Source organism: Gadus macrocephalus, chromosome 18, assembly GCF_031168955.1.
Source record: "Gadus macrocephalus chromosome 18, ASM3116895v1".
NCBI classification, from domain to species: Eukaryota; Metazoa; Chordata; class Actinopteri; order Gadiformes; family Gadidae; genus Gadus; species Gadus macrocephalus.
This window is the reverse complement of record NC_082399.1, coordinates 15,668,923-15,692,466: the sequence shown is the minus strand read 5'-3', so window position 1 is coordinate 15,692,466 and position 23,544 is coordinate 15,668,923. Positions and strand designations below refer to the sequence as shown.

General features: G+C 43.1%; 1 protein-coding gene across 3 annotated transcripts in view; it reads right to left on the bottom strand.

The window, feature by feature from the left end:
- The window catches only part of LOC132446223 (integrin alpha-X-like), a 28,461-nt gene extending 5,553 nt beyond the window's left edge, over window positions 1-22,908 (bottom strand). For 2 of the 3 annotated variants that reach the window (XM_060036388.1, XM_060036389.1), the window contains exons 1-20: window positions 22,764-22,908; window positions 21,474-21,588; window positions 12,810-12,907; window positions 12,202-12,272; window positions 11,906-12,020; window positions 11,541-11,668; window positions 10,951-11,096; window positions 10,499-10,649; window positions 9,944-10,094; window positions 9,418-9,488; window positions 9,153-9,276; window positions 8,455-8,633; window positions 7,730-7,882; window positions 6,713-6,925; window positions 6,481-6,614; window positions 3,090-3,235; window positions 2,576-2,715; window positions 1,251-1,376; window positions 910-977; window positions 193-334 (exon numbers count right to left, since the gene is read on the bottom strand). In XM_060036388.1, the coding sequence (XP_059892371.1) occupies window positions 193-334; window positions 910-977; window positions 1,251-1,376; window positions 2,576-2,715; window positions 3,090-3,235; window positions 6,481-6,614; window positions 6,713-6,925; window positions 7,730-7,882; window positions 8,455-8,633; window positions 9,153-9,276; window positions 9,418-9,488; window positions 9,944-10,094; window positions 10,499-10,649; window positions 10,951-11,096; window positions 11,541-11,668; window positions 11,906-12,020; window positions 12,202-12,272; window positions 12,810-12,907; window positions 21,474-21,588; window positions 22,764-22,800 (2,508 nt within the window). In that variant the 5' untranslated portion in view covers window positions 22,801-22,908. The remainder of the gene's footprint in view (window positions 1-192; window positions 335-909; window positions 978-1,250; window positions 1,377-2,575; window positions 2,716-3,089; window positions 3,236-6,480; window positions 6,615-6,712; window positions 6,926-7,729; window positions 7,883-8,454; window positions 8,634-9,152; window positions 9,277-9,417; window positions 9,489-9,943; window positions 10,095-10,498; window positions 10,650-10,950; window positions 11,097-11,540; window positions 11,669-11,905; window positions 12,021-12,201; window positions 12,273-12,809; window positions 12,908-21,473; window positions 21,589-22,763) is intronic. The other variant, XM_060036390.1, reaches the window with a different exon arrangement.
- Window positions 22,909-23,544: the final 636 nt, after the last annotated feature.

Here is a 23,544-nt window from a genome sequence, read left to right as displayed (position 1 = left end):
AAATCACCGTGATCTGCCGCAGTTCTTATTATGTGAGTACAGAGACTTGTTTAGATGATGCCGGATCAACTTCTACTTGTTGTGTTGCTTGGTGGGCTGTTTCTGTCTACGGTCTCATGGCTCTTTGCTCTCCTTCGCTGCTCATACAAACAGAGGGATGCTCAAACCAGAACCAAAATGCTATGCACGCACCTGCAGGGTGCTGAACTTCCTGAAGGACAGTCCTGCGGGGTAGGTCAGAACCACCTGGCTGTTGTACGAGTCTTCTCCCAGGTTGGTGAGGGACGTCGTCACGTTCAGTAAGTCATCGATGCCGACCCGAACGGCAGAGGAGCTGGTGTAGGGGAGAAAGGAGGATTACGAAACAACTACTTAACCAGCTATCAAGCCGTCTTGACCATGCTAGCCAGCCTACTGTGTGAATGGACCGCATTTATACAGCGCTTGTCTAACCAGGGGCCAGACAAAGCACTTTACAATATTGCTTAACATTCACTCATTCAAGCAACAGACGGCGGTCTCAGACATGAAACACAGCCAGCTCGTCGGGAGCAGTGAGGTGCCTTGCTAACTTGGGACACCTCCACACACACAGGATCAAACTAGCAACCTTTCGGTTACCAGCCAACCCGCTGTAACTCCAGAGCCACATGCCGCCTTAGCGTGGGTTCCTTCACAGACTGGATTCAGCGGGATGTGCCGCACAAAACAAACGTTTCCATGTCATTTTGCAAGAGAATTTTGATAGCCGTTTAATTTCTAAGGATCTTTCTTCTCTTATTTTGCTTTTGAAAATGTTCTCTTCACTTTGTGTTTCAGATCTCAACACATTGTCTTCACCTCGCCTACATCCTCTAAACATCACACATCCTTCTCACCTACACGTTATAACAGCTCAGGTTGACTCACCCACTGAAGTTGAAACCGACTTTGAGTTCATCCACACACGCATTTTCGCAGTTGATCTTGAAGCTCAGCTGTGTGAGATTGAAGATATTAGAAGATTAGAAGATATGTGTTGGTATGAACCATGGTCACACTTCTGTTCTTACGTTGACAGTGTTAACCACGGGGAACCAGGCGGCCGTTTATCTAAAACACCTCATCTCCCACGTAATTATGCCCCCGTGTGTTCAGTTCATGGGTTCAGAAAACAAGAGGACTTCAAAATGTTAGGGCCACCCTATCTCATACACGGAACCAGTCAATAATGAGACAGAGCGTTGGAATGGAGATGGAGAGGAGCCTACTGGATGGTAGCTGGTGGTGAGGGCTAGCTGGGACAGACTGGGCCTGAGGTTGTCCTTTGAGGGGAGGCCGACGAACGAGAAGGTCAGCTCATTGTACAAGTCGTTCAGAGAGTCATCGGGACAGGGCTGCAATATAAGGGACAATACACAGTTACAACCTGCTACTTTAGACCGCCGCTGGAACCATTCACTCTGCTCCCGCCCTCCCAACACTTTTCTGCCACTCAGAAGTGATGCATAACACGCACTGTGAGTGACAGGCAAGATGGATTCCCCGAACCAATAAGGGAAGAGATGCCCTGATAGTCCAGAATTAGTCTGGCATCAGGATCTCCTACGGAAACTCAATTCCTTTGGAGTCAGTAAAAACATGTTGCTCACTTTCTATTGCCCCTATCGAGAGCACCTGTACATTCTCCATAACCTGTTGGTTCCACTCCATTAGCCTCCAAAACAGAAACCGCCTGGAGAGTACGGCCAGGGTCTGCTCTAAGATCATTGGACTTTCAACAAGAACTCTCTCCTCCATCTATGACCAGCAAACACTCCGGTTAGCCAACAGGATCATGCAGGACCCCTCACACACTCTACACTTGAGTGGCTCCCCTCAGGTCGCTGACTTCACTGCCCCGGCTGCAGGACACAGAGGGGAAAAGCAACCTTTGTTCCCAAGGGTGATCACCTCCTCAACTCCTCCTAAACCCCCCTACCGGGCTTGTGCCCGCCCCACACCGACTGTTGAAGCCGTAGACTCTGTTTTGCCCTCTCCCTCCCATTAACTGTTCACACTATAACTACCTCGCTGCAATTCATCTCATAATTGTATTCTCACCAGTATGGTATTCATTAATTGATTGCACTTTATATTTCTGTCATCTGTCACACTTTTTACACTTTAAAGAGTCAGTTCTTCATTTATAAACATACACTGTACATATTTTATATTTTTGTGTATTCTTCTGTGTATTCGTCTGTCGTCTGTTTTGTTTTGTTTTTATGTTTGGACCCAACCTTGTCCTTTTTAATACTGCTGCTCTATGTGCCTTCAATTGCCCCCTGGGGACAAATAAAGTTTTTTGAATTGAATTTACTTGAAATTATATACCCTTTACTTTACTACTGCTCAATTTAAAATGTATTAAGAGATTTATTACAAAAGGTATTACACAAGACAGCACAGAGCAGCCAAGTACCAATTGATTAGCTTACCTGATTGACCTCTAAATAGTTTAAATAGGTCATTTGGACCAGTTTCCCCTGGTGCTCCCATTGCACCTCACTAACTAACTACCAGTTAACAGCACGGTGCTTAGGGAACCACGTACCTCAATGACCACTCGGTAGGTGTAACAGCTTCGTTGCTGGTTGAGAGTGAAAGACTCGCCCAGCGCGCGCACATTCGGGAAAAAGTAGGCTCGCTTTCGGGTGCCGTCCAGTGACAGAGTGAAATTGATCCCGGCTTGTACTGGAAGACCAATTTGATTGTCACTACGTCCTAGATGGCATTATCAAAGTTAGTTAACAAGACACATTCCCCCTTCACCCCTCCTCCTTTTACCTCATATGATTTGAATTTGAAGTACGTTGGAAAAGTGTGAAGATGTGGCAGATTTATAGTTTGTGTGTTTCTGCCAATCCCATGAGTGCATATAATCTTGCATGAGAAATAAATCCATGGGAAATAAAACAAGGGTTAACGCACAAATCCCTGGCAGTGTAAGGGCCAGCTCTACCAGGTGAGCTAGACAGGGAATTTAACCGCCATCCCTGGCAGTGTTAATGCTTGCTCTACTAGCTGAGCTACAAACTACCACAGGTTTAGATGAGAGGTTCAGAAACCTGTCTGTAGGACCGAAAGTGGGCCGCTCATTGTGAAGCAGACTTCAGCGGAGACGTTCACCGGGGTGAGGCAGTCAGAGGGGCTGGGTGGTATCTGGGCCGGAGTGAAGGTCACTTGAGCTTCCACCATCACAATGGGTTTGGACCTGAGAGAAAGGAGGCACAATTTTTTTTTCACATATTTCAAACAATATTTCCTACAAATTAGATAATCTGGATCACGTTCAAAATCAAATTTACTGTAAATAATTTGAAGTGGCAGTCCAGCGATTTAACATTTCATCAGAACGAGGTTCATCAGAATGAGTCTACAATAGTTTCCCAGATTGACATGTTTTGCATCACCTTCCTACGTCATCAGTGGGCAGAAGGAAGAGCATATTGACCACAAGCGTTGTGCACAAGTACGGAGGTGTTATGCATTCATTTGAGAAAATTAGTTAACTATCTTTTCTGAGATAAGATTTCATGGCGATACAAATTCTGCTGTTTTTTCTGAATTAACGCGATCCCTTACTTTTCTACTTCTAATTAGAATTCTAATTTATTGACGCAAACATGTCCCGCCTGTTTATTTTAATCCAGTTCTATTTTGGTTTATGTTTGTGACGTTGGGAGATACTCGTGTCCTTAAGTAATATTGATGGTATTGTTATTAGTTTGTCGACTTTGCACACCTCAGGACTTTGGGGTTGTTCAGACGGAAAGCCTGTTGTGATCTGATGTTGTGATCTGACGCTCACAACAGTTACACAACAACGTTGCAAAAAAATTAGTTGGAGTGGGTTGTAACCATGGCGATAACACCTCCCCCCCAACTCTTTCCTAAACTCTCAGCCCTAAACGCAGTTTATTTTTGGATTTTGGGGGGTTTCAAAAAGACGTAAGGTCTGCCGCAGAGTCTGATCTTTGGATTCTAAGATCTGAACTTTGCATCACTGGCATGATCTGGTGTGTAAATAAACCGAGGATTCTGAATTCAACTCAGAATTATTTGTTAGAACGTTACAATACTATCAGAGCTTTGTTTTGCAGTGTCTCATGAGAGAAACACAGTGAGAGTAAACATGTCATGTTGGTGTTGGGGACGTATATTGTGAGAGACAAGAGCTGTATTGAAATGAACGATTTCACACATAGCTAAATATTACTTTACTGTTTTAATACAAACTGCGACTTTTGACACTTCCAAAATGATCTTTTAAATAATATGTTATTTGTTATTTGCCATTGATTACAGTACATACATTTTCCTAAATAATTTCCCGTGAGGGAAACAAAACTGGTGGACTTGGGCTCACTATGTACTCTGGCTCTGAGTGTGCTCCTCTGCAGCGCAAGAGAGAGGATCTTGCTGGGGCTCAAGGCACCTGCACTTTAAAGGAGACATATTATACCACCAGGGCCCTGTACCACGAAGCTCGCTTAGAGGGTTAGCGAGGTATGTTGAGCTCCAAGCCTGGGTTAGTTGTACCACGAAAGTCGATCTCTTTTAGCGTCGCTGTATCACCATGGTGACTTATGCTCGCAACCAAACCTGGTCGGGAGCAGTTTTTCGGCTTAGTCTAGCCGGAGATCGGCTACTTAAATCGGCGTGCGCAGCTTCCTAGCCCCTCCTCTGACAATGGCGTCACCATTTGTGGGTGTTCCCGTGGACCCCGGCGCACTTCTCGTACAGGCGTCTCTCCGGAGACAAGGGTTTTACGGGACAGAACCGATCCCTTGGCATTGTCTGACGATATTCAGATTTCAGACTTTATTGTCATTGTGCAAACAACGAAATTGGGGTTCTACATGAGAGATACAGATTCTCATCAGAGGGTGTTCGTTATTTGATCGTCCTTTTGGACCTTATGTAGACAATGATTACTGTTGCGCATTGTGTCTCAGTGACAGAGTGCTAGAGTGGAGGTAGCGCGTCAGTCTTGAATTTCTGCGCGGGGGGTTCGACTCCCAAGTGACGCGAATTTATGTGAAGCTTAAAAAGTCCTAATTCTCATGCATATGGAATACTTATTCACTAAAGCTTATGGAATTATATTTTTGTGCTTATTTCGAACTTGAACCCATATTTTCAAGGCCGTGCTGGCACCACATCTATGGGGGTAAAATGCATGATGATAGACCGGAGAATTTGAACCCCGGTCGCTGGCGTTCGGGTCTTATACTAATCCACTACGCTACAGCCGCTACCTCTCAGCGGTCGAAAACATGCGATACATTTCTTAAATAGGGTGTATTTAAAGTGAATTCCCTAAATGATAGAATAAGGCAGGATGGACGTTGCTTATGCATTTTTAAATCATCATCATTCTATTTGGATTAATGGCGAACAATTCTGCATTTGGCATAGTTATTTTACAGACAATATGCAGAATCTTTTCACTTATACTCATATAGACTGCTTGATCTATCGTAAAGGTGAGAAAAATGACGCAAAAAACGCCCCTTTCACGTGAACGCGCACTGAACCTAAAGCGGAAAACCTGGTTCTACTAATTTAATCTAAAGTGAGCTTCGTGGTACCATTTAACTCTGATTGCGAGTTGCGGCTCTGTCGAGCCAGGTTTTCCCAAGAAAGCCTGGGTATGTTCAGCGAGCTTCGTGGTATAGGGCACAGGTGTGAGTGGGATTAGCCTTACAAGTCGTTTTGAAAATCTGCCCCATATGACATCACTAGTGGGTGTGTCTACCTAGATCTATGCTGGATAGATCAGTCTACCAGCCTACCCAGTGTACTGACGTAACCGTTGCCCATCTATCAATAACAGATCTAGTTGGACACGCCCACTAGTAATGTCATAGGGGGCAGATTTTCAAAACGGATTGTTAGGCTAATCACACTAACCCCTGGTGGTATAATATGTCCCCTTCAACACGCTGTATCTGAATGCTACCAATATAGACACCACTGGGTGCAGAGCAAGAGGGCATCTGGTACAGCTCATTAAAATGCGCCAGAACGAGTTGTTGGGTGTAGGGTGGAGCCTTATGCAACAGATGGAGAGTTATTTGACAGGGTTGGCCTGTAAAACCATCTCCAACACTTAAAGTGATACCATGTTAACCTGCCGCCAGGGCTCTCTCCATCAAATCCATAAGAAAAGACAAAGTTTGGCGGCATGATGAAGTGGTATGGAATCAGTTTTGTGTCGGGGAGTCTTTCAGGCGTAAATGAGGCCCCCCTGAGTGGGCAAATTTATCCTGAATCCCATTTTACAATCATAAATAACAAAAGATTAAATAATAATAATTTCTTAAATATAAAAGATCCCCCCCTTTCCCGCTACCTCAACGGGACCTTCATCTGTCGACCATTTAAGGTGCAGAAATGACCAAACTCTTTTTTCTATTATAATCATTCAATGCAAACACACAAGACTGAAAGTACCTGAGTAGGAACACTTTGCCCTTTGACCCTACGGCTAAATCAGGGAGTCCGTCCCCACTGAGGTCAGAGGAGGACTGGCTGATGGACAGGCCGAAGAACTGCAGTCCCGGCTGGATGTCTGAGCCTGCAACCCTCTACAGAGAGACCGGGACAATCCAGTAGATATTACCAGAGGGAAGGGTCACATTTCAGAAGATGCACGTCAGAACATGACAGAGGTCTGGGTTTCCACCTGCGAGATCCTGGGGTTTATGGTGCCTCTCATGTCGCCGTGGAAGATGTACACGCTGCCTTGGCCCTGGTTCTCCAGCGGGGCCCCGACGGCCAGGTCATAGACCCCGTCCTGGTTGAGGTCAGGGAGGGGAGCCATGGAGGATCCGAACCTCCCTCTCTCCCCCGCTTGTCCTCGCAGGACGACCGGCTCCTCAAACTGGCAGTCCACTCTCTGGCAGGGACACACGGGTCAGACTGAATCTAGACTCCCATTGGCTGATGGTAATTAGACTAATGGCGCATTTCCACTGCAGGGTGCGGAACGGATCGGATCGCAAAGGTGCGGGTCGGATCGCGTTTCCACCGCCAAAAGTGGGCGTGACCCGGACTTTGCCGTACCCGTTCCGACCCCATTCTAGGGACTCCTCCGTTGCGGTACCCAAAACGAGACCAGACGCCTGAAAGGGTACCCTGGAATTCTAGCTACACCCCCCCTCCGTTGGTTGGTCGACAGAATCGTCACTTCCGGGTGACGCGGGGATAAAAACAAACAAACAGTAGCCTCGAGGTATTATTCTTTACAATTAACATGTCGCGTAAAAAGCTTGCTTGGGCGAACAAGGAGGTGGAGACGTTCGTCTGCATTCTTGCGGAGGAAGACGTTGTTTACGATGTTTACGTAGCTGCCGCGGCGATCGACATCCGGGCTACCACCAAGGGTACTGTCGGCAGTGGAAACGCGACCTCGGAACTGAGCTGGGCTATACCGCCCCCTCCCTACCGCACCTTTGCGATCCGATCCGTTCCGCACCCTGCAGTGGAAATGGGGCATAAAGCCCCATTGGCTGATGGTACTTAGGCTATACAACCCCCCATTGGCTCATTGTAATAAGACTACACCCCCCATTGGCTTATGGTGGCTTATGGTAATTAGACTAATCACCCCATTGATTGATGGTAATTAGACTTTACAACCCATTGGCTGATTGTAATTAGACTAAACAGCCCATTGGCTGATGGTAGGGGGGTTACTCACAGAGGCGGTGAGGGGGCAGACGTACACCCGGCCCTCCCAGTCCTCCTCCATGTGCAGAGGGGCGGCGATGAGGACCACTTTGGTGAACATCTGACGGGTGGGATTCACTGCCATGGTCACTATCTCCGCCCCAAAATACTCACCAATCTGAGACTGATTGAAACCAAGCAAAAGCAATAATGATGTTAATAATAATAATAATAATAATAATAATTGGGAGCAATATTGTAGCGACCGTGGTGTTCAGGGTTCCGCAAGGGATCCTGGGGGGGGGGGGGGTTTGGACCAATTCAAGTTGGGCCTCTGGCGCCCTCCTAGGTCATTTGCGGCGGAGACATTGTGTGGGGTTTGTTTATCTCTGTGGGTGGGTTAGCGTTGCTGTTACTGAGTTGTTGTTCCCGACACCGTGACCGAGACGTTCATGTTGGTTGGTTGTTTTTGGTGTGTTTTGGTGTGTCATGTGTGTGTTCAATGAAGGTGTCGGAGTCGTGCGGTGTAAGGGGCGCGAGAGTCGAATGACCGCTTAACTTGGGCTCCCGTCTCATCCTACCCGCGCTGCTCGTCGAAATAGTAATAAGCTTCCCCATTGTATAGCCCTTGTCAAACACCGGGATAACACAGATTACAGTTAAAAAGCATGAGACTAAATAAAAAAATATTATAAAGGTTTTCTAAAAGCATTTGTACTTGTAAAGTACAAAAAGTACAAATGCTGCATGCTGGACCTTTGTTTGGACAGAGATTTCCTGCTGACAGACCTGCCATGGAGAGGGGTCAACCTTCTGGCCTTTAGAGATGTCCAAAGATTTAGGATAGACAAACACTACTCCTCTGTGAAGGTATCTCGGCGCCCCTACAATGGTTAGAGGTCCACTTCTGGTATGAGCAACAGCCATGGAGTAGCCTGGATGGACCCCAAAAAAATAAAAAAGTACCAAACATTAGAACAGCCGGCTAGCTCATTAGGACAGAATGCTAGCTTGTTAAGATAGCTTGCTAGCTCATTACGAAAGCTTACTAGCTTGTTAAGATATCTTGCTAGCTTGTTAGAATAATCTGCTTGTTCCTCCAAGAAAAAGAAAAAAGATTGAAATTGGAGATATGAGACTTATTTTAGATAGAAATCTGAAATAGTCCCATTTCAGAGTCATTGTAAAACGAACACAGGTGCTACATCCCTTAACACTAATTATGATCTGCTCCTTTTTTGTAACAGGGCAATAGTAATAGACTTCAGGGACGGGATTCAATAGGTATATCTACAGTGATTCGCCTCACGCTTCTTACTTATTCTCTAGCTAAGAACCCAGAAGGTCATGATTGGTCAGATCCTGAACAGCCTTGAATGGCGCTGAAGAAGCTAAACTTTCTCACTGGTTCAAACTCCACATTGATCCTTTCACTGTTTCTTAGTGTTTCTTACCTAGATAGCTGTCTTTCTCCACAAACTGTTCGTCCTGTGGAAATGTAAGCTGACCATCAGATGAGTAGCCCTGAAAGCCCCCACTCCAATCATACGCTCCGACAGATGCCATCTGAAACCCACCCTGGAAAGTATGAAGAAGCATTAGGTCACTATTCGGGACATACTCTATGTATAACTAACCTCTCAGCAATGTGGAGTTGAATTAAGGTTGTTAATGTGTGGAAAAGATTCTTAGTGTTGGTCGATTGAAAGACTTGTTCACCCCCGGGACGAAGGCTGCGCTGTACCCTTCCTGGGCCATCTCCATTATCAAAGAGTCACCTGTCTGAGTTCCTAAAGGGAAGACGTATCAGAGTCATGCACCCTCTGGCTTAGCAGCCTTTGAAAACATAGGCCTTCCTGGATGTTCCTCTGATGATCAACATTTAAAACATCTATGATGGCCATAACTCCAACCAACATAGGCCTATGCATCATGCATCAGATGTCTTTGGTTCTGTGTTATGGACTGTATCTTATGGACACACATACTGTAAGTCTTGATGGGACTCAGTAAACTACTCTCATGACCCTCTCTGGCATATACCAGAACTGTGACTGATGGATTTCTTTGTATCATTTTTCCTCACCATTTCTATCATCAGCTCTTCATCAAAGAGTTTAGTTGGTGTTAAATAACTGACATGATGAGAATTCGGGAGAATGATCACGCAAAATTATCATCAAATATTGCAATTTTAATAAATACCTGAGATGTATTTTGAGTTTTAGGTGGAGAGACTTCGTACCTTCAATAGAGAAGATGCTTTCCTCCAGTGTGTCCCTGATTTTGTCCAGGGCGTCAAAGTTGCTAACGCGGAACACGTGTGTTTTGGGTGGTCTAGACGCGATCTTCTCCAACTCTGCTTTTGCACGATACTGGTCGAAGGCTCTCCCCACCTATCCATAGAAAACAAAGATTAGAACTTTATCAGCCACGCAGAAAAATGTCATTATCATTGCATTATTTTTTACTGTCTTGATAAAAATAGACGTTAGAAACTGTCTTTTCTGATTGGCTTGTCCAGGCTCGGTAGGCGGGGATACAATCACAACCCTAAATAGCTGTTGAGGCACCTTTAAGGATCCCCACTCTCAGAATGTGTACCGCTTCAACTGTTAACGCTGCATTAGCCACTGAAGCCCCCCATGTTTTAGCTTCCCGTCCATCTACCATCAGCGCAGTGCTGAAGTGCCACTGAGAAAGGTAGGGTGTGCAGTGCAGCCTGGTAACATCACCCATTATGCTTTTGTTTCTGAATGCTTTGCACTTATTAACAATAACCATTTTAAAAGTGTCTTACCCCGATTGTAAATCGAACGATGCCCTTTGCCTCCGCGCCATTGACTGCGCGATCTAAATTTGAGAAGTCCTGTGACGCGCCATCGGTAATCACGATCAAAACCTTCTTTGAGCTTCTCCTAGACCCTCTGGTTGGTGAGAAGACTTGTGTACTTTGGAAACAAAATGACCAGTGGAGTGAATATTTGTTACCATACTCAAGGTTTTCCATGTTAAATGTAACCTTAACGTTGCCAGGATGTTACATTTCAACAAGTTAGAAGCCTAGAAGTTTCTTGTGATTTTTCTTCTCAATTCTTTTAACGCATTAAAACACAATATTATTACAATATTTATAAACAATGTTACTTTATTATTTTTGCAAGATCAACCAATGAGTGATGGCTGCACCAGGCTGTGACATCGGGTCCAATGGTTCTGTTAAGATAGAAACAATGATGATGATGGACTTACACAACATGCTCGATGGCTCGTGCCGTGTTCGTTCCTCCACCTTGTTGTGTTATTGACAGGATTTTACTTTCCAAAGACTTGGAGAGGTCAAAATTATCAAAATGATAATAAGTTATAGGAGTTCCTGAGTACTCGGTGATGGCGAACTGAAATGAAGACATAGACATTTATTAAAAATTAAAGCTATTGCCATACAATGACAAAGCCGTCCCTGGTCCACTTATTTCAGGCTGATATACAATGCCGAAAAATTGTCTAATAATATTATGCCCATCAAAACTAGATAACAATATTGGCAATGAATGGTGGGAACTGGGAACTGAAAAACCAATAGTGGAAAGTAAAAAAACAATAGACTCCCTTGACACCACCTAACTCAGAGTAGGTAGCCTATACTGGTCGTTGTAGGTGCACCATTAAAGGCAGAGTGATCCGATGCAAGTATCTCTGCAGCACCAAGCCTCTCTGGCCACCCATAGATTCAGGGCTTGGATAATATCACGCTATGTAATACATGGGTGTCATTGTGTGGTTACACATTGACACTGCGGTGGACCTCGAGAAGTGTTCTTATAGACATCCGTCCCTACCCGTGTGCCTCCAGCGCGTAAGGAGCTGACCAAACGCTTGACAAAGACCTTCATGGCGTTGAAGTCCCGAACATCTACGCTGCCAGAGCCGTCGAGCAGAAAGGCGATGTCCGAAAGGCCAGGACAATCTGTCAATCCAATGAAACCCATGAAATGTGAATGATTCATTTCAGTTTACTGAATTTAATTATGTTTAATTGTGGTATGTTTGTTGAATAACAATATGAATATTTTGCAATGGACAATTCATAAGAGAACATCGTCCTAAAGTGAGCCTCAAATCATCCTGTACACATCATAAACCTTTCCTCTATGAAGCGCTTAATGCTAGGAAGTTTCAGCATCAGCATAGCTGACATGTTTACCCTTTAGAATTGATGGTCTTTGCAATGCAGCTCTATTTTGAGAGTTAATCTTCAAGCATAATCCGTTGTATGTGTTGATAGTCTTGCATTCTCTTGTAAGGGTTGGACCGCATGCCTAAACAAAGGAGAAATACGGTTACAAATAGTGTGATCATTTTTGGAACAATTAAACAATACAACAATGTTTCTTCTCTAAACATCTAACTGTAGACGTTTGAACACTTGCCAATACTTTTTTGCCATCGATGGTTGTTTTTTAAAACAACCATTTAATGTTTAATACATGGACCCCTCACCAAAGTATTTTCAGAGGCTGGGTCCTTCGTCAACGTCAAACCAAGAGACATATTGACGGCGAACACTGGAACTGGAATCAAAAGCACAAGGATAGAAAATTGAAGCTGTGATGACTAAGTGATACCAACATAGGATTGACAGAGAAGAGGTGGAGCAGAACATTAACACTGCCAGGGTGCAGGGTCGAATCCCGACTAGCTCAACTGGTAGAGCATGGTATTGAAACTGCCAAGGTTACGGGTTTGATTCTCATGCTCAGAATGCATTCACTTAAGGTATTGTAATATACTTTGGATGAAAGCATCCACTCAATACCTTTTAATTAAAAAAGTTGTATAAAGTGTAGCATCATGTGGATGTTGCCTTGTGATAAGTTTTTCCGAGGACCAAGATGATAAGCAAGCCTACATAACCTGAATGACAGTAAAAGTAACAGTTAATTAAGTATTGAGACCTTCATCAATAACTCATTTCACTTTTAACTTTTGACCCAGGTCCTATTGGGTCCAATTTACATACAGGCCGCACGTAAAAACACCACTTTTTCATTCAGTCCTGTTCAACAAATGAAAGGTAGCATGTATGATTGTGAATAGAGTGTGATTACCTGAGAGAGGGATGGGTTGACAATTCTTATTAGTGCATTTGTAGATTCTGCCTCTTTGCGTTGGGGATGTCTGCAACAGTGGCTCGCTCACCAGTAAGCTTATCAGGGAGAGGGAGATGTTAATATGTTACTATAGGACCAGTATAGAACATATAAGTTGAAAGCGCATGTGGGATTAGTTTAGCTTGATATGAACAAGGGCGTGGCGTTGCAACCCTCAACACTAACAGGGAGCACCGCTGCTCTCGCCCTTAAACCTCTACGAAGAACTGAACAGGAACCTTGCACCTCTAGGAGCCTTAAACCTCTAGGAGCCTCAAACCTCTAGGAACCTTAAATCTCTAGGAGCCTCAAACCTCTAGGAGCCTTAAACCTCTAGGACCCTCAAACCTCTAGGAGCCTTAAACCTCTAGGAGCCTCAAACCTCTAGGAGCCTTAAACCTCTAGGAGCCTTAAACCTCTAGGACCAAAGTCCCCAGGAGCACGAGACTGACTGAACAGGAACCTTCAATCTCTACCGCAAAAAACTTCAGCATGATAAAGTAGGCCTACAAAATCTACATTATAGGCCTACAATTGTTTTTATCCATCGGGCGTTTAACCTTGACCATAAGTTATAGCCATGGGAATTTCGGCAACAAACTTTTGGAGGCTCGATTAACTTAATATGTATCTTTTGACCAGTCCAACGGGGAGATATAGGTGTTATCAATCCAATATAAATATAATACCCAAACCCTCAAATAACGCTAGATATCGACTGACGGACCGTGAATAACTAACGAGATCCAAACATGAGTATGTAGAACAGACTATTGCTTATTTATCAGCCTGTTCTCCAACCTAAACGACAGAATAGACTGTTGGTGTGACCCAAAATGGTCCATATGAGCTCTCACTTGTACAGCGCCCCTATCGCCTGTTTGAAGAAACAGCAACATGAATGTCACGTATGTCAAGGTTTTGCCAAAACAAAATGGATGACATTAGATTTATTCTGTGGACATTTTTAGATAGTTTCTAACTTTGCTATTATAATTACAATTACAATTAGGGCAATTAGCAGACGCTTTTATCCGAAGCGACTAACATCGTTTTTTCTTGCGATAAACGGGTATTTTCATTTGGTAATCTTCAGTGAATGTATACAATGTCTAGCCTGTTAGTTAATGCAACGTGTTCTATCGTTGCCATGGTGATTCAAATGGATGCCGCTATCCCTGAAACGACTCAGCTTCCTGTTGATTAAATCAACGTCTTTGCGTCGATGAGTCGGCTGAGCTGAGTTGAGTTCAGTGTTATTATATGTAACTGGTGATGTTCTTTCAAATATTTTTCTCGAGTAACCGGGGGGGACATTTATTCTTTTTGGGACAGACTAGGAAGTGTTTTTGTTCCTGGCACTAAAAATTTACTTTAGGAGGTTTTTCTAATATTAATATGAGTTCCCCTAGCCTGCATATGGTCCCCCAGTAGATAGAAATGGCATTAGGTGTAAAACTAATTTGCCCGTCATAGGTAAAATAATTGAAAAAGTTGTTTACCAACAACTCAGCAACTATTTAACCGTAAATGACCTCTTTGATAACTTTCAATCAGGCTTTCGCCCCTTACATAGCACTGAAACGGCCCTTATCAAAGTCCTAAATGACATCCATTTAAATACAGATTCCGGAAAAATGTCAGTTTTAGTTTTACTAGATCTTAGTGCTGCTTTTGATACTGTAGACCATAATATTTTAATAGACAGACTCGAAAATTGGGTTGGGCTTTCAGGCACTGTCTTAAATTGGTTTAGATCCTATCTACAGGACAGAAACTACTATGTCTCCATTGGCAATTTTGTATTTAGTCAAATTAAAATGACGTGTGGAGTTCCCCAAGGATCAATCCTGGGCCCTCTTCTATTCAATCTCTACATGCTTCCATTAGGACACATTCTAAAAAACAACAAAATTGCGTACCACAACTATGCGGATGACACTCAAATTTATATAGCCCTGTCACCAAACGACTATAGTCCCATCGACAATCTCCGTCAATGCATTGAACAGATAAACAGCTGGATGAGACATAATTTCCTCCAGCTTAACAAAGATAAAACTGAGATAATTGTCTTTGGTGCAAATGACAAAAGATCAAAAGTCAGTGCCTACCTTGATTCTCTCTCTCTTCAAACTCAAAACCAGGTTAGAAATCTTGGTGTAATTCTAGACTCTGATCTAAATTTCAACAGCCACATAAACTCAATAACCAAATCAGCCTACTATCACCTGAAAAATATAGCAAGAATTAGAGGCTTCATGTCTAAACAAGACCTTGAAAAGCTCATCTATGCATTTATTTCGAGTAGGCTTGATTATTGTAATGGTCTTTTGACAGGCCTTTCTAAAGGAGCTGTTCGTAAATTGCAACTTGTTCAAAACGCTGCTGCTAGAGTCCTAACAAAAACAAAAAAATTTGAACATATTACACCTATTCTCAGATCTCTACACTGGTTACCAGTCTGTCAGAGGATTGAATTCAAAGTACTCCTAATAGTCTATAAATCGCTAAATGGTCTCGGGCCAAAATACATGTCAGACCTCCTTTCACCTTATACTCCAGCTAGACCCCTAAGGTCAGCTGGGACCAGTCTATTAATCACTCCAAGAGTGAAAACAAAACACGGTGAAGCAGCTTTTAGTTATTCTGCCTCGTGCAAGTGGAATAAACTCCCTGATGAACTAAAACAAGCCGAAACTCTAAGTACCTTCAAAACCAGGCTTAAAACCTTCATGTTCTCCAGTGCCTTCGACTAAACACTAGCACTTTGTTTCACTCTTTTATTTTCGACTACAACACTAGCACTTTGATTCACTCCTTTATTTTGAGCTATATTCTTATTTATTTTTTATCTTTTATCTTTATATACCCTCTATTTTTATTACTTTTTATCTTTTATGCTCATTTGTATTCTCTTATCTATTCTCCCTGTTTTGTATTTCTTATGCTCTATGTAAAGCACTTTGAATTGCCATTGTTGTATGAAATGTGCTATACAAATAAAATTGCCTTGCCTTGCCTTGCCTAAAACGAGCACTAGCCATCCTGCTCTGCATTTGAAAAAAGGAATTGATCGCGATTGTCCCCCGCCGGAGCCACGATGCCGGTTGCCTCAGCAGCACTGGCGGGGCACCCTCCCGCCGCCGCGGGGCACCACCGCCGCGGAACAGGCCCCGCGGCTCCGGCGGGAAACAATCGCGGTCAACAATCCCTTTCTCCTCCATGTCGCGGTTCAGTCTTCTTCAGATTGATGTGGAAGTGGAAGAACCAGAGACGTCGGAGAACCTGATGCCGTCGTTTGAGATTCATAATATCGTCTGGAGGCGCTTTAGTTCGTCTGGAGGCGCGTACAGCTTTATATATATATTTATAATGCAATGTATAATATGATGTTATTTAGATATAGAGCTCCAGGACTCCCGCTGGAGTACGGGAGTCCTGTTGTAGAATATTTACAGAACACGGCAAAAGATGTGTGTGCCTCGCCATTGCGATACATCCACTGTAAACACGCATGGTACCGTGGCCGCAAGCTGCTCTGGGCAACACCCCCACCATCCACCTTGACCGGCTCTAAAAAACGGCATGTTTGTGGAAAGCTCCTTGTGGGACTGGCTGTTATTCTGCACCAAGGCTGAATTTCTTGAACGTCTTCAAATACTGTATTAAGGGCCCACTAAAGCTAAGGCCACACTGCACGCGTTACTCGGGTTAAAAAACGCGCATAACGCGCCTAACTTGACGCTTGATCATTGTGTGTCACAAAAATGGTTCAACGCGCCTGTGGCTGCGCTGGATTTAGGAGTGTGTGTTTGGGTGCATGATAGAGTTTAGATCAAGTTAGATTAAATAATCTCGGATGTAAATAACAATAATCGGGTTAAATAACTTCACATGGTGTGTCTGGTATGTTTCCAGCATTCGTAGTGTTGATCAGCAGAGAAATAGTCCGCCAAGACGTTGAGGTTGCTTAGCAACCAGAGACGCTGTCCATGCAAGTGAATGGAGCGTTCACTCTTTGTCATAACTATCAAACCAAGCATCCTTCACATTCACCGAGCGAACACTATGAAAGTAAAATGCACATTTCTCGCTAAAAATGTTTACATAAATGCTTTTAATGGCGTAACTATGTTACTATTTCCACCCATAGAAGAAAGAAGTCCGCCATATGCTTCAGTGCAAGCGTCACTACTCTCTGCCAGTGACGTTGGGTCAAGCTCCACACTGGTTGGCTATCGTGGCTAAGCGTCACGCGTAGGCACGTCAAAAGTTAAAAATGTTTAACTTTGCGCGTTGGTGCGGTGGGCTCTTTGGTGCGTTTACGTGCGTCATTATGTGCGTATGCCGCGTCTAACGCCACTAACGCGCCGCTTTAACACATGTAACGCGTCTACGCACCTACTCCAATGGTTGCCTATGCAAAAATGCAGATTTTCAACGCCAACGCGCGTGCAGTGTGGCCTTACCTTAACACCAATAAATAAGCATCCATAAAGTAGCATGCCATTGGACCTTTAATGTACACACCTTTAATGTACACGCATCTTATCCTAGCAATCTTTGTTGTATACAGAGGATGGGTTAACCTAGCGATTGTTAGTGCTTGGCACTTGGTTCTATGAACATCCTTACTGTACCGACAGCTGCTTTTGTTTCCCTTTCTTCTGAAAATGTACTTTTTGTAAGTTGCTTTGGATAAGAGCATCTGCTAAATGCCCTAAATGTAAATGTAATCATGTCAGAAAAATCCAACTTCAAAGGTTTTTGAAGCATGAATGCAATAAATAAAGTTAAAGGCAGAGGAAAAACATTCTAAAAGGCGTCTGCTATTAATCAGATCATTAATTTTTTTTCTTTACTAAAATATTTAAATAATAAACTATAAATCGAGCCCTACAGGAATGATTGGTCTGCGACCTTGGGGTCAAGGACACATGGGAGTGAGCTAGGGTCTCTTTTATATGAACAAGGAAACCTGGAATTTTAAATACTAGCCCTACAGGAATTGATTCATTCCTCAAATGCGCCATTGAAACACATTGGAAATAAAAGGAGTTGCAATAAATGAATCCAAAGTCATTGAAAGAGATAGGAACTTGGCCATTAGACCTATTCACCAGGGGGCGCTGTGGGGTCGCTCTGGGAAAATCTTGAGTAACTGCAAATAGCGGATCCGAAGTCAAACCCTAAACTGAGGATTCTGTGGTACAACAAATTGGTTCTATAAAATCTGGAATCTCTGGGATGGACATTTTCAGAGACATTAACTTCCGGGTCGGCCCACAAAAACACGTCGGTCCAGTCCGTCGCAGAGAATAAGAAACATCATCCGTGGGTCGCTCTAAAATCTACGTACTCATCTGAATAGAAAAATTCAACCTGATTTTCAAGTTAAACTAAATGTTTTCATAACATGTACCATTCAAATATATTTTTTGGCGGAAGCAAAAAATAACATAAACTTCTGTTGTTCCCCACAAAAACACTTCTGTCTAGTTCGTCCCAAAGAAGAATAAATGTCCTCCCTGGGTTACTCGAGTATCTACGTTTATATTGAAATTAACTTATATTACTTAAAATAACACTGAACATAACAGCTCAGATAATTCCACAGCGCAACGATTCAAGTAACGTGCAAGCTGCGTTGTTTCAGGGATTGAGGGGTCTATATTAATGACCATGGCAAGTGGCAACGATAATGTTGCATTAACTAACAAAATAAACATCATATACATTCACTGACTGAAGATTAACCAAAATAAAATGCTAATTTATTGCCGGCGTTACACCGAATTCTGCGACCCACTGAAGAGTGTGACCGCAGGGGGCGCTGTTGCATATTTTTTGCAATATGCACGAGTTTGAAGCATAGACAGGCATGACAAAAACATAAATAAAACATAAGATCTCCCCCCCAACCAATTACCTTTTAATTAAAGGTGCTAATAAATACATTTATTTTGATTTGATTAGCATTTTACAGACCCATACAATGATAGGGCGTTTAGTACGGTCCTTCACCGTTGCTACTTTACCCATAAAAAACTTCAGTCAGTGTTAAATTGTGCTGATTTACCTTTGAGCATTTCCTATTATAGGCTACTGTGTAAAACGCTGCTTAGAATTAATGTTAGTATCAAGAAAAGAAAGACAAACCGGTGGGGGGGAGATCTTATGTTTTATTTATCTTTTTGTTATAATGCAAACTTGCATGTTGCAGAAAATGTGCAACAGTGCCCCCTGGGTTCACACTTTTCGGTGGGTCGCGGGATTAGGTATAACACCGGAAATGTTGCATTTGAATTCCGAAACTATGATACAATTTACCGTTTTCCACTGACAGTGTAAAAAAAGTCTTCCATTTTGTTTGGCGAAGAGCACCTTTACATATGTGACGTGTTGCTGTTTACTCGGCCCGGTGATAGGGGTCGCTGGACCAGCGGACTCTCACATTGGTAGTTTTGGGTCGTATTGACGAACGGCTTGTTCTGTCATTTAGGTTGGAGATCAAGGTGTTATACATAGGCTAGCTCTAAGTAGGGAGGCAGACAAATGAGGAGGAACATTTATATCTTGGCCCCTGCACTTCTGAAATGATCCCGACTGTGTTTTTTCCATTGCCATATTGTAACTGTTTTTTCTATTGCCATTTGTTAAGTGTTTTATTTATTGTCATAATAATTGTCACTATTATGAAATAAGGTTAAATATCTTTGATACTCAAAGAACATCGATGGGGCACTTTTAGTCTGTGTATCGTAGGCCTAATTTAAAAAACAACAACTAAGTTACCTGATATCAGTCATTCAAAAATAAAGCGGTTTTACAAGGATGTAGTTGTATATACAGTACATTTCTTATTCCTGTGTGCAAAGTCAGCCCGCATGTGCTTCTGGGTCCTGATCCTTTGGACACCCAGGGCCTGCTCTCTGGCCCCGGGGCCCTGACCCCTGAGGCCACTTGATACGCTACAACTTCAACAACGCCAAACCTCCTCAGATGTATTTACTTTCTTTCCTTTAGTTTATATTTACACTTACAATTAGGGCATTTAGCAGACGCTTTTATCCAACGCGACTTACATCGGTTAATACACCCATTGACACACCGACGGCAGAGTCAACCATGCAAGGCGACAGCCAGCTCGTCAGGAGCAGTTAGGGTTAAGTGTCTTGCTCAGGGACACATAAACACACAGCTAGGAGGAGCTGGGGATCGAACTAGCAACCTTTCGGTTACAAGACAACCGCTCTACCTCCTGAGCGAAGCCGAATCTTATACCCTTATAAGGGTATTCCTTTATACCCTTGTAAAGAAATAAGAAGCTTGATTTATTCTCTGAAGTAATGATCCACTATCCTCTCTACTGCACTTATTCACACAGGTTGGAGGCAGGGGGCTTCACGATCATGTGTGGAAGGGGACACACCCTACTTTTAGATTTCTGATTCAGTGATCGGTGTTAGAACATTTTCACTAAATAATTGGATTAGACCTTCGGACCCTACATCTTATGTCGTTCCTGTACAATCACAAATAAAAAACAGAAACACGTTGAGGCTCACTACCATGTGTAACTTATTATTAATTTATTGGAGGACGAATTGAAACTTTTGATATAATGAATCAAGATTTTGGGGTTGGCTTTAGATAATCAGGTGATCCTGAACACCATTACTTAACAAACGCCCTAGCCTACAGATGCCTTCATCATACCAATTACTACTTTGACTACTGTCCCACTTATATTATTCACAAAAAACCCATGCTCCATGCTTTGGTTGTTAACAGCCCATGTTTGAGAAACAAACCTCATTTGACTGTATTGAAATGCAGGGGAATAAATAGTACATACATCATATTTTTTTTGTTTTGATTATGGTTCAGCATTTGTTCAGTGTTTGGTTAATTAGGGTTAGGGTTAGCTTAATCTAAGAGATTCAGACATATTTCGACAAGGGTAAAATCTTTAGACCAGGGTTAGTTCTATAGACAGGGTTAGATTTTTAGACCAGGGTTCGATCTGTAGACCAGGAAAACCTTAGACAGGGTTAGATATTTACACCAGGGTTAGATTTATAGACCAGGATTAGATCTTTAGACCAGGGTTAGATCTGTAGACCAGGGTTAGAACCTTAGACAGGGTTAGATATTTAGACCAGGGTTAGATTTATAGACCAGGATTAGATCTTTAGACCAGGGTTAGATCTTTAGACCAGGGTTACAACCTTAGACAGGGTTAGATAATTAGACCAAGGTTAGATTTATAGACCAGGATTAGATCTTTAGACCAGGGTTAGATCTGTAGACCAGGGTTAGAACCTTAGACAGGGTTAGATATTTATACCAGGGTTAGATTTATAGACCAGGATTATATGTTTAGACCAGGGCTAGTTCTTTAAACAGGGTTCAATCTTTAGACCAGGGATAGTTCAATAGAAAGGGTTATAGTTGGATCCTAAAACAGGGTTAGATATTTAGATCAGGGTTATATGTATAGACAGGGTTATAGTTAGATCTTAAGACAGTGTCAGATCTTTAGACCAGGGTTAGTTCTATAGACAGGGTTAGAGTTAGATCTTAAGACAGTGTTAGACCAATATCATCTTCTCTCACCCAGATCCTATCTGGACGACCTTGTATCCAAACCATCCAGAAGGATCGCCAGAATTTGTAGTCAACGTTCGCCAGGCTGGGGATTCCACGTTAAAGGCTTGGGACGCCTGCAAGCCTGAAAAAAAATGAATTATCTGTGAGTGTGTGTGTGTGTGTGTTTGTAGTGTATGTGTGTGTTTGAGTCTCCAGTGTGTGTGTGTTTGTCTGGATGAATTGTGTGTGTCTGAAGTAGGGATGTCCCGATCCGATATTTGGATCGGATCGGCCGCCGATATTAGCAAAGAAATGCATATCAATATCGGATCGGCCTGCACGGGAAAATCCCGATCCGGACTCCCGATCCAGTTTGTTTTCAAATCTCCGGTCCGTGTTTTTCGAGCGCACCAATGTAGGTAATCCATTCCAGTTTTTTTTCAGTTTCTCCCCCTAAATCCGGTCCGCGTTGTTCAGCACACCTAGCGCACACCTAGTGTTGGCTTTTTAAGCCTTGGTTTACACTCTTGTTGTTCAAGAGCAGAGCACTGATGCCAATTCAGTGTGTGTGTGCGGTAATTTGAATATTTTCTACTCAGGTTTTGTGTGTGTTGCTTTTATATATAATGTTATATTGTTTACAATATTGTTTACACTCTTGTTGTTCAAGAACAGAGCACTGATGCCAATTCAGTGTGTGTGTGGTAATTTGACTATTTATTATTTTGTCTATTTTGTGTTTATTTAACCCTGAATAAACAGGTCAGCTTCTCATTACCAACTATTGTGGATTATTCAAACTAACCTAATTAAGTTGGCTAGTTGTTCTTAAGAGTAAAACCCTTTTCAACATGAGTAGTACAACAAAATAAGTAAATATCTTTAATCTTTAATGCATGCTAGGATCGGCCGGTATCGGTATCGGCCGATGCTAAAAGCTACAATATCGGTATCGGATCGGAAGTGCAAAAAGCTGGATCGGGACATCCCTAGTCTGAAGAGTCACACACGAGAGAGAGAGAGAGAGAGAGAGAGAGAGAGAGAGAGAGAGAGAGAGAGAGAGAGAGAGAGAGGATTAGATGGAGCGTAAATGTGGGTATGAGACTAAGTATTAGGTCAGTTAGAACTTAGCAGGATGTGTTATTTCCTCTAAATACAGACATCACAGCACACAACGAGCCACACAAGACAATAGTTCATGCATCATGAGCCCAAGAATCACATAGGCAACACAATAATCAACTAAAGTCTTAAGAATCAAGACAGAATAAGGACTAAAATTACAAAATAGCACACTGTTTCACGCGTCTTTGTTACCTGAGAAGCACACTGCAAGAGTGATCATCCAGTCCATCACGGTTGTATTTTCGCTCCCCAGACTGTGTGCAGGGAGAGAGAAGTGGGAGCTGTAGAGCGCAGAAGGCTGAGCGGTAGCTGGCGCTGGGCGGGCTTTCTGTTACCACATGACAAAAGAGACACCCCCTGTCTGCCGCCAGGTCACGGCTTGGATGCGCGGGGAGCCCAGGGGCTGGGCTGGGAAGAGGAAGTGGGCTGCTATGAGAAATAATAAGTGACACTGCAGCTGAACTGGGTCCCTGGCCCTGCTCACAGCTACAGGCGCTGTCAGAGAGCCTCGTATCTGATGCGAAGGGGACATTGCAAGCAGAATTGTCCGGCCCTAATGTAAATACATTTATACTATTCCCATTGCATTAACATTTGGGGGATCTTGCTGCCACTTTATTCAAAGCGACTTGCAACCAATCATTCAAACATTAACACACCGACGGCGGAGTCAACCACAGGAAATGGGCCTGAGCATCCCCGGAGGAGCTGGCGACCTTCCGGTTACCAGTCAACCCTGCTCTCCTGAGCTACTGTCGACCCGCTATTAGCTTATTAGACCACACAAGTCTCACACACACATTTACGCTCTATCTAACCTTCTCTATATCTCCCATTGTCTCTCACTCTCTCTCTCTCTCTCTCTCTCTCTCTCTCTCTCTCTCTCAAAGACATTAATGTTTCACTTTCTTTTTCTCCCATCCCACACAAATACACACACCGACTCTTCAGACACACGCAATTCATCCAGACA